The following is a 13,600-nucleotide window of genomic DNA, read 5'->3' as shown; positions in this document are numbered from 1 at the left end:
CCATACAGCTGATAGAACTGTTGGATACGACGTGTCTTCCATTTCAAGTGCTGTAGTTGCTGCATACACTAGTGATCACTCACCCACCCACCGCTGAAATGCAGCTGCCTCTGGGGTGGAACACTGCAGCTGTTGAGCAGCACACCGCACCAGCATTCCACTAGGAGCATGTGGAGGGGTCGTTCTTAAGACGGGAAGTGAAGAATAACTCCTACAAGTGGAACTGCATAAGGGAATGGGAGGTAGGCAGAAAGTAACCAGAATTTGCCCCCGACACCAGGGCTTTTATTCCAAACGTTTGATGAAGTAGCTGTGGAATCATCATGGAAAGAAACAGTTCTACATGTGTGGTGGGACTGGACTGGTTAGTGCTGCTAATGTAATGCAGGAATTTAATCTACCTACTTCATTTCCAGCCTCTTCCTGGACAACACCCTCTCCTCCATCCCTCTGGGTGTCTCCCGCTGGACCTTAACAGGTCGAAGGGAAGCAGGGCAGGAATGTAAAAAACTGACAGACACTTCTGGGTTCAGAAAGTGATATTCATGGGCATTTACACCGAAAAACCAACAACAAGGAAGCAGGGACACTTCAAAGTTGTTCCTATTGCTCCATTTTTAAAACCCAGCTTCTCAGCGCAGCCTGGGACGGGGTGATCTGTGCTGGAGAGCGGCACCAGCTGGCTAAGGGGATGGGTGAGCCCTTCATCTCTAGGTCAGTCCAGATCAGGCCCCACCAGAAAGGAGCCCAGGGCAGCTGGCGCCAGGAGCTGTTCCCATCTGGAAGCGGTTTGCTGTGGAGTCTCAGTCCTTTTCCTAGCAGACGAACAGGCCTCATCAAACTGCCCTCCTTTGCTGGCAGAATTGGCCATGGAGATGGGACCCTCCTTTCCCCGAGGGGCCCCGGCAGATGGGGGGAGCAGCACACTGGCTGGGCAGCGTGGGTCACTGGCACTGCCACTGGCCAGGTGGCATGTGTTCTGCGAGGGGGCTTTGGTCACCAGCACTCTTCCCCAGCATTAAATCCCCCAGGACGGAGCAGCAGGCACAGCAGGACCTGAAAACCTTCTCCCAGACTGTACCTCACCGGCAATCCCCCAGCTTTGCTGGGATCGATTCCCCAAGGCCAAGCCCCGAATGCCTCTCCGCTCTCCTGAGAGCCAGCGACTGAAACGGCATCGTCACAATCCATGTTCCCCGCAGGCTGGAAGCGTCTTGGCTCAGCGTGTCTCCCTGAGGCTGAAGGGGGCCGGACAGCTGCTCCGCAGGGCGCTGCTCAGGCCCTGGGGCAGGGCAGCCCATCTGCTCCCAGCAGATGTAGGTTGGGATCGTCCAGAGGCTGAGGCCCCGGCCCTGGCTATAAGAGGAACAAAGCCACACATTACAGAGGGGAGCTGAAGACGGCTGCTGGGACCCCATGGGTGCTACGGGCGAGGGACCCAGCCACGGGGCTTTACGTACACAGCAGAGGGTTTAGACAGCACCAAACAGCTGACCGGGTGCCCTATTGATGGGGGAAGTTAGAAGAAAGCCCCCTTTGAGTACTGCACTGCCAGAGATGGGCAGGCCGCTGGTCTGTCTCCTGCCACTGCAGATCTGCGAACCTCACGGTCTAATCTGGGATGACAAAGTCTGCACCAGCAGCCTGCTCCCCCTCCAATGCCTCCTGCCCTTAACTGGATGCTTGCCCCCAGGTCTGCACGCTGGTGGGTACATTGGCTTTAACCCTGGGATGCCAGGGGACACCTTGCATCACGCGCAGCTTTCCTCTCACACCCGCACTGGCCAACCCCACGTCTGGAAGCCACATGACTCCTCCAGGCCCTGATTCCACGCAGCTGATGAGCTAGGGGACTGCTGGGCGTTTCGCTAGTTCAGAGAAAGAGGAAGCAGGTGCTGGCATGGGGCGGGGCCAGCTGCCGGGAAAGAACTCGGGGTTTGTCTTCAATAGCAATGTTAAACCGTTGTCGCGGCACCAGTGCTGGGAGAGAGAGCTGTAAAAAACCCATCCCCTCAAGGGGCGCAGCTCCCAGCGCTGGGGCACGGTCTACACTGGTGCTTTACAGCGCTAAAACTCGCAGCGCTCGGGGGGGTGGGGGGTGTTTTTTCACACCCCTGAGCAAGAAAGTGGCAGTGTAGACAAGGCCTCAATGAGAGAGTCTATCTGCACAATGCTCAGACCCGCCCAATGAATCTTGGGGCGCTCTCCCATGGCACAGGGCTCGTCCTTAAAGACGCCCTTTGCAATGGGGATGGGGGAGGAGGACCTAAGCCCCCCTCCCCACCCCTAATTCAGACTCTGGGGTTCAGAGCATGGCCAGAGACCCAGAGGAGAGTCAAACAGACCAGCCCCCCTCGTTCCCCACTCCAGGCTGTGCAAACATGGTTTCTTTCTGCCACTGCAGACAGCCAAGCCTGGCGTCAGCCACGTCCAAGCTCCACAGCGTGGCTGGGCCCGGGTCTGCAACAGCACCCCCAAGCGGCCCCAGGCCCAGCCCTGCGCCGTACCTTGGTGAGGAGGATGTACCGGATCGCCCCAGGAACAGGCTCCAACACCACAGCGGAGAGCAGCTCCTTCGAGAGCGAGGCGGGCCTGGCCGGCAGCCCCTTCAGGAACCTGCGGGGGGCACAAAGGGGGTATCGGTGGGGGTACGCAGTGCACACCCCAAGAGAGGGGAGATGGGGGGGGTCAAGAGGGGCTGGGAGTCGCTGCCCTCTCAGTCATCTTCCCCCTGCGCCGGGATGCCTCGGGCTGCCCCCTCATCTGCTGCAGACTGGCTCTGTCTCACCAATGCCCACTCCAGGCCGAGACCAAACTCCTAGAGCTCCCGCCTTAGTCCGTCACGGGCAGACCCCACTAGTGCTGCCTGACAGCCCCAAACCCTCCGGCTGCTGCAGGCCCTGGGCCCCGGGAACGCAGCGGCAGAGCTTAGAGCAGCAGTTAGAGACCCTGGATGGACCAGAATCAAGGGGGCAAGGCAGAGGGAACAGCCCTGCCTGCCAACTTGCTCCTGGTGCCCCACTGCATCCCCACCCCAAGCACTGCCAATGCCCCTCAGTCCCAGCCTGCAGCCCCCTCCCCTGTTAGCCCAGCCCTGGGAACCCCAGCCTTCCACAGCCCTACCGATACCCTCAATCCGGAGCAGCATTGTCCCACGCCCCTCTGCTGGTGCCCCTCAGTCCTGACCCGCAGCCCCTGCTACCCCAGTCCCCAGCACATCGCGTTGGCTGAACGGGGCGTGTGCGACTTACTGGTCTCCGTTAGACTCAGGGGGGAAGCTGCACTTCACCACTTCCACAAACTCCTCCACCGTGTCCGCCAGGGTGAAGATCACAGCGTTGGGGCCAGCGTCGAAGGTGTAGGCCACCTGCGACAGAGCGGATGTGGTCAGCGCAGCACCCGGAGCAGGGCTGCCTGTCCCCAGCGGGCTCCAGCGCTCGGTGCCTTGGGTCCTAAATGCTCACCCGGCCCAACAGCTGCAGCCTTTGCTGGCCCTGGGCACGTCTCCACAGTCTGGTGCCCAGCAGCACGCTGGCACCAGAGCAGGGAGTTCAGGGGGCGGGTGAATGGGGCTGGCCAGAGAGAAACACCTGCTCGAGGAAGGCAGCGTGAAAAACAGCAGCTGCTTCCTGTTTCATCTGCCCTCAGCGAGATGCACATTCCCTCCCCCTGCCATGCAACAGGGCTGGTGCTAGCACGGCTGGGTGGGCAAACAGATCCTGCCCAAGGGTCCACCAGATCCAGTATTCATGGGCAACGCCCGGTGCCACAGAAGGAACCACCTCCCCACCCTCGACAGCTGCATCTTGGGTGGGGATCCCTTCCTGAGCCCTGCAGAGCGCAACGGGCCCCCTGAAGCATGTGAGCCGACTGCACCTCGTCCGCTCATCCACCAACTGCTCGCCTCCATCACATCCCAGGGAGCGGGGCTGCGGGATCCCACGCGTTTCCCACAAACAGTCAGGGACGCGTGATGGAGATTTGCTGAAGGCTAGTCAGTGGGGAAGGTGGGTAGGTGCTGCAGGGTGGGTGGCAGAAGCCGGGCAGGATAAATCACTCACACGGGGAGGCCGATTTTAGTTGGTTTCCTAGGGGCAGGTCCTCTGGGGCAGCAAGGAGCCTTTTGTCACACACCGGAACCCTCGACGGGGCATCACTCCACTAGGAAGTGACCTCCCGCGTAGCGGTCACGAGTCAGTGCAGCCCTACACCTGTTTGCTGTCCGGCCCCGGCACCCTGACTGTGCTGCCCTGTTAGGTTGGAAGCGGCGTCTTCTGGGCACATACCCCAGAGTTCCCAACGCTGCACATGGTGGGCAATTGTACATGGCTGTGGGGGACTCTTGGGTGCCAGGGGAAAAAGTCTCCCAACTCCCACAATCCTCCTGGGGAAATCCCAAGCTTCCCTAGGACCTGTCTGAGCACATGTAGTGCCTGGCACAGCAGATCGGCCCCGGGAGATCTCAAAGGGGCGGCCAATGGCTCTACCGGTGCATGGCACATGTTCTGAGCGGACAGACACCACTCTCCAATCATGGGACTCTGACCCTGTCGCCTTGCTACAAGGACAAGCCCCTCTCTGAACCAGGAGGCCCTGCCCGAAGTGCCAGGCTATGCACCCCTGATGCCAGCTCCGTCCGCATATCCCGCCCTGAGCCCACCTTGGTCTTGCCGTGGTGGGCGTTGAATCGGTGGGCCAGGGCGATGATGCGCCGGGAGACGTCGTTGAGGTAGAAGATGGGAGGGAAGGTGTCCAGGCAGGTGGCATGGAACTGGTTGCTGTCCTTCATGGTCAGCTGGCCAAAGCCCTCAAAGTCTCGCTGCTGGATGAACTGGATCATCTGGGCCATGCGCTCTGGCACCACCGCCTCTGCGCGGTGCTGCAATGGGGCGACAGGGACGGTTACGTTGGCTGGGGGGCACCCCATTACCTTGGGATGGGGAGACCCACAAAGTCTCATTACTATGTTGGGCACCTGTGCCATCTCCTCGGCACCATCATCCAGTGGGGGCACCTCATCACAGCAGGGGGGATGGACTGCACCCTCTCTAATCCTGCCCCCCAACACACAACCACTGGGAGGGCTGCTCCCAGCAAGGCCCCACCCACCAACATGCCCCTACAAAGGCGGGAAAAGAGCCAGGAGAGGATCAGAGCCAGGAGAGCTGGAGGAGTCATAGGACTGGAAGGGACCTCTACAGGACATCTAGTCCCATCCCCGGCACTCAAGGCAGGACTAAGTATTATCTAGACCATCCCCGACAGGTATTTGTCAAACCTGCTCTTAAAAATCTCCAGTGATGGAGACTCCACAACCTCCCTAGGCAATTTATTCCAGTGCTTAACTACCCTGACAGTTAGGAAGTTTTTCCTAATGTCCAACCTAAACCTCGCTTGCTGCAATTTAAACCCATTGCTTCTTGTCCTGTCCTCAGAGGTTAAGAACAATTTTTCTCCCTCCTCCTTGTAACAACCTTTTATGTACTTGAAAACTGTTATGTCCCCTCTCAGTCTTCTCTTCTCCAGACTAAACAAACCCAATTTTTTCAATCTTCCCTCATAGGTCAGGTTTTCTAGACCTTTAATCGTTTTTGTTGCTCTTCTCTGGACTGTCTCCAATTTGTCCACATTTTTCCTGAAATGTGGCGCCCAGAACTGGATACAATACTCCAGCTGAGGCCTAATCAGCGTGGAGTAGAGCGGAAGAATTACTTCTCGTGTCTTGCTTACAACACTCCTGTTAATACATCCCAGAATTATGTTTGCTTTTTTTGCAACAGTGTTACACTGTTGAATAACATTTAGCTTGTGATCCACTGACCCCCCCCCCCGATCCCTTTCTGTCGTACTCCTCCCTAGATAGTCATTTCCCATTTTGTACGTGTGCAACCGATTGTTCCTTCCTTCCTAACTGGAGTACTTTGCCTTTGTCCTTATTGAATTTCATACTATTTACTTCAGACCATTTCTCCAGTTTGTCCAGATCATTTTGAATTTTAATCCTATCCTCCAAAGCACTTGCAACTCCTCCCAGCTTGGTATTGTCTGCAAACTTTATAAGTGTTCTCCCCATGCCATTATCTAAATCACTGCTGAAGCTACTGAACAGAACTGGACCCAGAACCGATCCCTGCGGGACCCCACTCGTTATGCCCTTCCAGCATGACTGTGAACCACTGATAACAGCCCCTCCCCACCAGGGGCCAGTGCACGGCTGCTCCCCACGGGCTGTGTAGGGCTGCTTTATCCTGTTTTGAAGGGGATGCCGGGGGTAAGAGGGGGGGCTCCCAAATCTCCCTGCCACCCTCTGAATAGAATTAGTGCTGCTGCTACAAAGGGTCTCCAGTCACATCACAATGCCGCTGCTGGCTGAGTTGTTAACACAGTCAGTGATGTTCCGGCAGCTGTCTGAAAACTCAGCCCATGGCCACGTGGGTAGAGCCCGGTCACCTCCCTGACGTGCAGGCCATACCCTCGGATCCAGCAGCCCCGGAGGAGGAGCCTCAAAGCTAGCGGGTCTCAGGGTCTCCAGCCACGCTGCATTACAGCCCGCCAGCAATAAGCTGTTTCTCTGAGTGCATTCCAAGGCGCTCAGTCACGCTGGTGACCAGAGCCCACGATGCACTGACATGGATTCATGGTGCTGGAAGGAGCTGGAAAAACACCAACGAATGCACTCAAAGGTCCAGCAGACTTTGCAAGGGAGCAGGGCATCAGGCCCGGTAGCTCTGCAGACAGGATGGACGGAATAACCCACCCCTTCCCGGCTGCCATTAGCTAGAGGTCACCTCAGGTCCTGAAGCAGGAGAGTTTAGATTCCACCAAATTCCACAATTCCAGTCTCCAGGGTCAGGAGTCAAACACCCCCCAGCATGGCTCCAGGGCAGGTAAGGGAGAGGGGCATTAGCAGCAGCCCTCCTGTGCTCTGGGATTTATTTGAGTGATTCGGGGGTTATTCCCAACTCCAGCGCCCCTGTCTGCCCCAGCAGCATCGCAGGGGCAGCTAGTTCAAACATGAGCAAGAGAAACCCCTGCCCCCGCCCGCCCGCCACTCCTGTGTGGCACAGGGCTGAGAACAGGGCTCCCGCCTCAAACCTTCAGCAATAGGCTGGTGTCCACGCTTGTCTGCATCCCAGCCGTGCTACCCACTGGCTTCTTCTCAGCGCTTACCTGTGGGGGGGGGCGAAAAAGCACTTGGCATCAGCATCCCCAAGGGCTCTCCCCACCCAGAGGAAGGTGCAGCGGCCCCCAGATGCTTGGGGAGTGGATCTCACCACCTGGGAGCAGTCAGCTGCCCCACCCCAATTGTGACATTCTTGGGAGTATCTCACCCCTAAACCCCCAAGACCACGCTGACTCCACGCCCCCCAGCACCCCAGGAACGGACGCTGCTCTCCCTCCCAAGGGAGGGCACAGCAAACCTCAGGGTCCAGGTCTGGGCCGATAGGTTCTCAGGCTCAGAGAGCGACTGCCTGCGAGAGCCCTATTAGCCAGAGTCCCGTCTGGAACGTACCCCTGCAGACGAACCTCCCGCCCCGTCGGGAGCAGGGGAAAAATGAGCCACAGGGAGTGGGAGAGACTCGCCCAAGGTCTAGTAAGCAGGAGAGGTTGGCACAGAACCCAGGAGTCCGGATGCCAAGGTCCCTGCTCTAACCAATAGCCCACACTTCCCTTCCAGAGCTGGGAAGGGAACCCAGGAGTCCCAGCGGGGAAGCAGCCACTAGCTCTCGCTCTCTCCTCGCCATCCCATAATGCTTTTCCTGCCCCACCCCCGGGCTCAGGCCGGATGGATGCCGTGACCGAGGGGTACCAGACCCCCTGGGCCATCACCCCGTCTCACTCACCACCAGGATGAGTACTCTGAGCTCTGGCCAGTGCGTCTCCGGCGCCACCTGCTGGGCAATGCTGTCCTTGCCGTCGGGCCGCTCCCCCATCAGCCACTGCACGAAGCCCCCAAGTATGCTTCTGCAGGCGCTGCCCGAGCCCTGGCGGGCGACCTCGGAGAGCTCGCCCTCCACGCCATACAGCCGGGCCAGGGTGTGCACTGGGACACAAGACGGGGCGAGGTCAGCACGGCTGGGGGAATCGCTCCCCACCCACAGGGCCTAGCCCCAGGGCTCCGCCAGCATCCAGCCCCCTGGACCTATCCCAGGGTCGCCCGTCCCCCGACGGGTCCCCAAGTTTCTCTCCCATCCCCACTCTGGCACGGCCCAGCAACAGGGGAGGAAGGGGGGGCCACAGCAGACCGGTGCAGGGCATGGGGGGGGCATGAACAGACCACCCTCCAATCCCTCCAGAGCAGGGTGTGTGTGGGGGAAGGGACAGCCCGGTACCCCCTCCCAAGAGCCAGGAGCAGGGACAGCCCAGCGCATACACACCCATGCACTCACCCAGGCAGGCGTACCCCGCTGCTGAAGACGCCAGGCCGGCTGCCGTAGGAAAGTTGTTCACCGAGGCGACGTGCACTTTGTAGGCCAGGCTGAGGGGGGCCGCGGCCCCAGCACTGCCGCCCCTCCGCTTCCTGGCCAGGCGGCGCACTGCAGGATAGAGCAGAGCGTGGCTTAGATGTTCAGGAGGCATCGGACCTGCCTCAGTGGGTTCCACAGGGGCTGGGCTGGAGGCATCAGGTCCATGGGTAGCACCTGACACCCCCTCCCAGCAGTGACCAGCTGCCTGTGTTGGAAATTAACCCCTTGGGTGCTGGAGAGAAGATGACAAGCTTGGCGACAGCAGCAGGGCCATGGTGCCAGCCAGAGGTATCTGCATGCCCCTCCTCGCTCTCCTGGATGGGTTCTGGGAAGGGCAGGAGAGGGCCTGTGCTGGGGTAGCACAAGAGACTTTCAGGGAGTGGGGTACGTCCCAGAGAAGCAGCCGCCTCCACCCCCTAATCAGCAAGGGTCTCAAAGCACTTCACAAGCTTTAAATACAGCCCTTCGATCCCCGAAGAATGGGGGGGGGGGGGTGGAGTTTGACAGAGGGGGAAACTGAGGCACGGAGCCGGGTGCCATCCTGTGCAGGGTCACGTGGGGAACCAGTGGCATGGCTGGGAATGGACCCCAGGAGTCCCACGTGCAGCTTGCATATGGCCGAGGTACTGAGCACGCCCGGTGGGGATCATGCGCCCAACAACTTGGAAATATACAGGAAACCCAAGGGACTGACAGACCTCGACCGCCTGCCCTCCCCACAGGTGACAGGACTTGCCTCCTTTGGGAGCCCAACAAGCCCCCTCCTTCACACTGCCCCTACACGCCCCTCGGTCCTGTATTCTGGCCACTGGCCTGGTGCGAGCACCATGACTAGATGGAGTCCCAGGTCTGGGAGAGACTGTGCAGTTCCCTGATCAACCAGGAGAGGTCCCCCCCGAGGCACATGGCACTGCCCTTGCAAGGGAGGCAGGGAGAGCTGGGGGCTCAAACTGGGGCCTGCCCCCTGGCAATGCCAGCTGCTCACCACCAGCCCAACTGGCTGCGCTCGCCCTGCCCACCACCAGGATACTCACTCTCCCGCAGGCAGGACTGCAGCCGTGGGTGCCCGACATCGGCCTCCTCCCCGTTCAGCCAGAGCCGGTCCTCTTTGAAGTCTCTGCTGATGGCGGCTGTGGTGGTGGTTTTAAGCTGGGAGGGAGAGATCAGAGCACGCGGAGCTGCAGCCAGGGCCCGGAGGGGGCGTTCCAGCTAACTGTGTGCTTGCCCGTAGATTTAGCTCCGGAGATTGGCGCTGAGCCGCACCCCGCAGCAGTGGCCACTTCGCACCACCCTCGGGGCCGCACAAAGCCCCCGTCCCCCACCCCAGAGGGAGTTCTATTTATGACGAGGAAGAACAAAAGCCCAGAATTATTCTAACGCATCACGATTGCTCTCTATCATGGCAGCACCCAAAGGCCCCCCTTGTGCTAGGCGCTGTACAAGGCAGAGTGACACAATCCCCTAAAGAGCCGACACAGGTGGAAGAGACTTGCCCAAGGTCAGCAGAGGTCAGTGGCAGAGGTGGGACTAGAACCATGGTCTTTCAACTCCCAGTCCAGCACCCTGCCCACCGAACACCCCCTCCCCACACAGGCTGCCACCCGGCCCTGCTGAATGTGTGAACGGATTCTCTGCAAAGTTTACTTTGTTTTACAGAGTGGCTCCACTCTCACTGCAAGTGTACGTAAAGTGAAAGCTAGGCGCCCCCAACCCCTTAGCCCATGGGGCAGCGGCTTACACATTTTGCTAGGATAATAAAAGAAAAAGGTTTCTATTTATACCACCGCTCACCTGGGATCTCACAGCCACGTAATCCCCAGCGGTAGGTAAATACTATCATCCCCACTTCACACATAGGGAAACTGAGGCACGGAGTTGGGAAGTGACTGGCCCAAGACCACACACAGCAAGCCAGTGGCAGATGTGGGAAGCGAACCCAGGTGTTCCTGCCACCAGGCAATACTCCTTCCGGCGTGAACATGGGAAGAGGCATCCCTGACAGCCACCAGATGGGCTGGCACCTCTCACCTTTATGAGAGCGAGCCTGGCCATGACCTTCCCAAGGCCCTAGAAGTTTCTATTCGGGGCTGAGGCGCAACAAGTCACTAGGTTGTGAGACTAGGGTGACCAGACAGCAAATGTGAAAAATTGGGACGGGGGGAGGGGCAGGGGAGTAATAGGAGCCTATATAAGAAAAAGACCCAAAAATCGGGACATCTGGTCACCCTACCCAGCACTTCAGCACAGGCCACGGGCCAACCAGAGATCCCTTCGGATCCCAAGTCCCCGCCTTTCCACCAAGCTGTACCCACCTCGCCCTGCGGGGAAGCACTGCGCGAATACGTGGCTGGATACATCTCTCTAAGCACAGAGCCAATTCAAACACTGCAGAGGGCCAGATCACAGTGCACAGGGATCTAAAAATGAAGGGCCAAAGGGAACTTCACTGAACTCCCGGGAGTTGATTATTAAACCAAGGGATGGACTGGGCCAAATCAGATTAAAATAAGAAAAGGGAAAACGTTGGCGAAATATCAGGAAACAAGTCCTGAGGCTGTGGAATATTCTCCCAAGGGAAGGGACAGGAGCCAAAGGGGACAACCGTGTACGGGTCCTTGGGGAATGCACTAGACAACACCACAGAAAGTAGAGAGGGGAAAGATTTCTATGACAAGGTTACAATGGGGTTTATAGCAAACCACACTTTGGGGCAGATGTTTCTCCCATGGTGGCCCATCATTTCCAAGCCCTTTGGGAAGAAAGTTACCACCTTTTTCCTTGAATGTTTGCCTGATTGTTCCCAGAAGAAGAGCGGCTGCTGTTTTTTCACTCCCAATGAACCCCCCCCTCTCTGCTCCGGTCCCACCATTAACCATCTCTCTTCTCTAGCAGCCTCAGCTCCAATTCACTCCCGAGAAACATCTTTCCTGGGCTTTTAATACAAGTTCATACCAACCTGGTCCTGGTGCAGGGTGACGCTCAGAGAGGAATTGATGGGTAAAATCAGCTCTTCATCTCGCTTCCCCCCTGGAAGAGATTAGATGGCAAAATCAGCACCGAGAGCCCCTGTCGTTAGAACAGGGCTCTCTCTCATCAAACAGTTAATCACTCAGGTTCCTGCCTCAGCAGTTGCCCTCAGGCACATGGAGACCCATCAGAGGAGCCCAATAATGCAATAAGACAGAGCCACACAAGTCACTTCCAAATAATCCTCACCAGCCCACAGACAAATGGATACAAGAAACAGGTTTGACGAGATCACGGCTGCAGAATTCATTCTGCCTGCCTCACCCAGGGCTGGTTAGTTACCACGGCCTCTGTTTTAATTTATTAAACCCTACAGTGTGTACCGCCATGACAACTGGAGGTGCTTCCGCTGCAGAGACTGAGACAAATAAACGAGGACAAAATCTGCAAACTCAGGAACAGAGAACAAGCCAAAGTCAGCCCCATTACAAACAGGCCTGACGGCCCGCCTGGGAATACAGGGCTGAACAGGATGCCAACAGCCCACGTAGAGGCCTTTCCCCCAGCTATGCCCCCATCCTGTGCTTGGTCTGGCCAGCATTCCAGTCCTGTTAGACGGAGTCTGGAAGGGACTTCACCTGGGTAATGGCGTTTGGCAACTTCCAGCTCCTCCAAGACTTCCAGACCCAATGAGACAGGCTTTGACAGGGCTCTTCTCCTGGCCCAGCCCCCTCACCCGCTCCCCTGCCCTTGAGGAAAGGCACTCTCTGGAGGGGGCTGGGGTGGAAAGCGCCAGCCCGCTGGAAGGCGCAGTCCCTGCCCCAAGGAGCTTACACAGTCTGACAGAGAGACGCAGCCGTTTGTTCACTCAGAAAACTGCAGCCGATGCCGACTCCAGGGCCTTATTGGGGGCGATTGAGGGATACGGGGCCCCCCCACCCTCTGGGGCGCTGCCCTGGGACCGGGGAGGGCCAGGGGCCGGGCACGAAGGGGGCGTGCCCGGGAGAGGGGACGGGGCACCGAGCCCCCGGCAGGCCAGAGGGGCAGGGGGATACTCACAGTACTTGATGACCGCGATGTTGACAGGGGCTGTGCAGGTCACCACGGTGAGGGGCTTCTCCTCAGCCATGCCGGGGGCTGCAGAGGCCCAGGGAGGGAGCCCAGGGGAGCCCCGGCGCTGCACCGAGCTCCGGCTCCCCCGTGTACCGCGCTGGGACCCGCCCGGCGCTGCAAGCCCGTGCAAGTAGCTACCCTCCCACACGTGTCTGCCCCGCGCGACACACCCATCAGCTGACGGGAGCGGATTGGCTAGCGGAACACCAGCTGCTCCCGCCGCTTCCAATCAGCACCGGCGCCCCGCCCACGGCTGGCTCTGTCAACCAATGGGAGGGATCGGAAGATGGACGCCGACCACCCCCTCCGCACCCAGCAGGAGGAACCCTGGTGGCGCCGGGTGCACGTTACCACCCGGAGGGTTTTAGCTGTCACACGAAGAGGGGAATGTTGCTATGGGGCACCAGGTGCCATATTAGTGAGTGGAACAGCGTGCACATGCGCAGTGTATACTAGTGCTACCGTCATTCAGGCCCTAGGGTTCCATCGTCGGCCATGACACTATAGGCAAATCCAAGGGGGGGTGGGGGCTGGGGCGGCCAGAATTAGGGACTGATCCTGCAGCTGAGCAGTCTGGGGGGCCTGATCCTGGGGTCACTGACACCAGACTATCCAGGGTGCCAGTTCTCGCAATGTTATATGGTGGCTTATGTGACTTTGGGAGGGTTTGGGGATATTTGCCACATTTGGGAGGCTGGGGGGATTTTGGGGGGTTTTCACGGTGAGGCAGTAGTGCACTCTAGCCAAGTCGGAGACTCTCTTACTGGTTAACAGCTGACTTGTCCAAGCACTGTAAAAATCTACGTACCTCCTAAGATTTCGGAAAGCCCCAGCTTCTGGAGTCAGGGGATCGCATGCGAAATCACAGCTTTCATTTTAAACTAGTACGTTTCTAGCCTTTGTGGTTGCAGACGAAAGCTTAAAAATATCCTTCCTGCCCTCCCCCCAAGGGCTCAGGCACCAGCAGGCAAATAAAAAGAACCAGACATTTGCTATTTTTATAACTCTTGTGATTTTTAAGCCAATCTTGTGATGGGGGTAGGAGGGATTTT

At 58.4% G+C, this 13,600-nt stretch overlaps 1 protein-coding gene across 2 annotated transcripts; it reads right to left on the bottom strand.

The window, feature by feature from the left end:
- Positions 1-254: 254 nt before the first annotated feature.
- Positions 255-12,680, bottom strand: MVD (mevalonate diphosphate decarboxylase). Of its 2 annotated transcripts, none has more exons than XM_054049414.1 (10): positions 12,495-12,680; positions 11,425-11,495; positions 9,503-9,617; positions 8,391-8,537; positions 7,845-8,044; positions 7,096-7,170; positions 4,661-4,879; positions 3,252-3,367; positions 2,508-2,616; positions 255-1,356 (listed from the first exon to the last, which is right to left on the bottom strand). In XM_054049414.1, the coding sequence occupies exons 1-10, from the start codon at positions 12,562-12,564 to the stop codon at positions 1,276-1,278; spliced, it is 1,203 nt and encodes a 400-aa protein (XP_053905389.1). In that variant the 5' UTR covers positions 12,565-12,680; the 3' UTR covers positions 255-1,275. The 2 variants fall into 2 exon arrangements, with proteins under 2 accessions (XP_053905389.1, XP_053905390.1); XM_054049415.1 differs by lacking the exon at positions 12,495-12,680 and adding an exon at positions 10,781-10,885.
- Positions 12,681-13,600: the final 920 nt, after the last annotated feature.

Source organism: Malaclemys terrapin, chromosome 14, assembly GCF_027887155.1.
Source record: "Malaclemys terrapin pileata isolate rMalTer1 chromosome 14, rMalTer1.hap1, whole genome shotgun sequence".
NCBI lineage: Eukaryota > Metazoa > Chordata > Testudines > Emydidae > Malaclemys > Malaclemys terrapin.
Note: the sequence above shows the minus strand (reverse complement) of the source record. Positions and strands in the feature narration are given on the sequence as shown.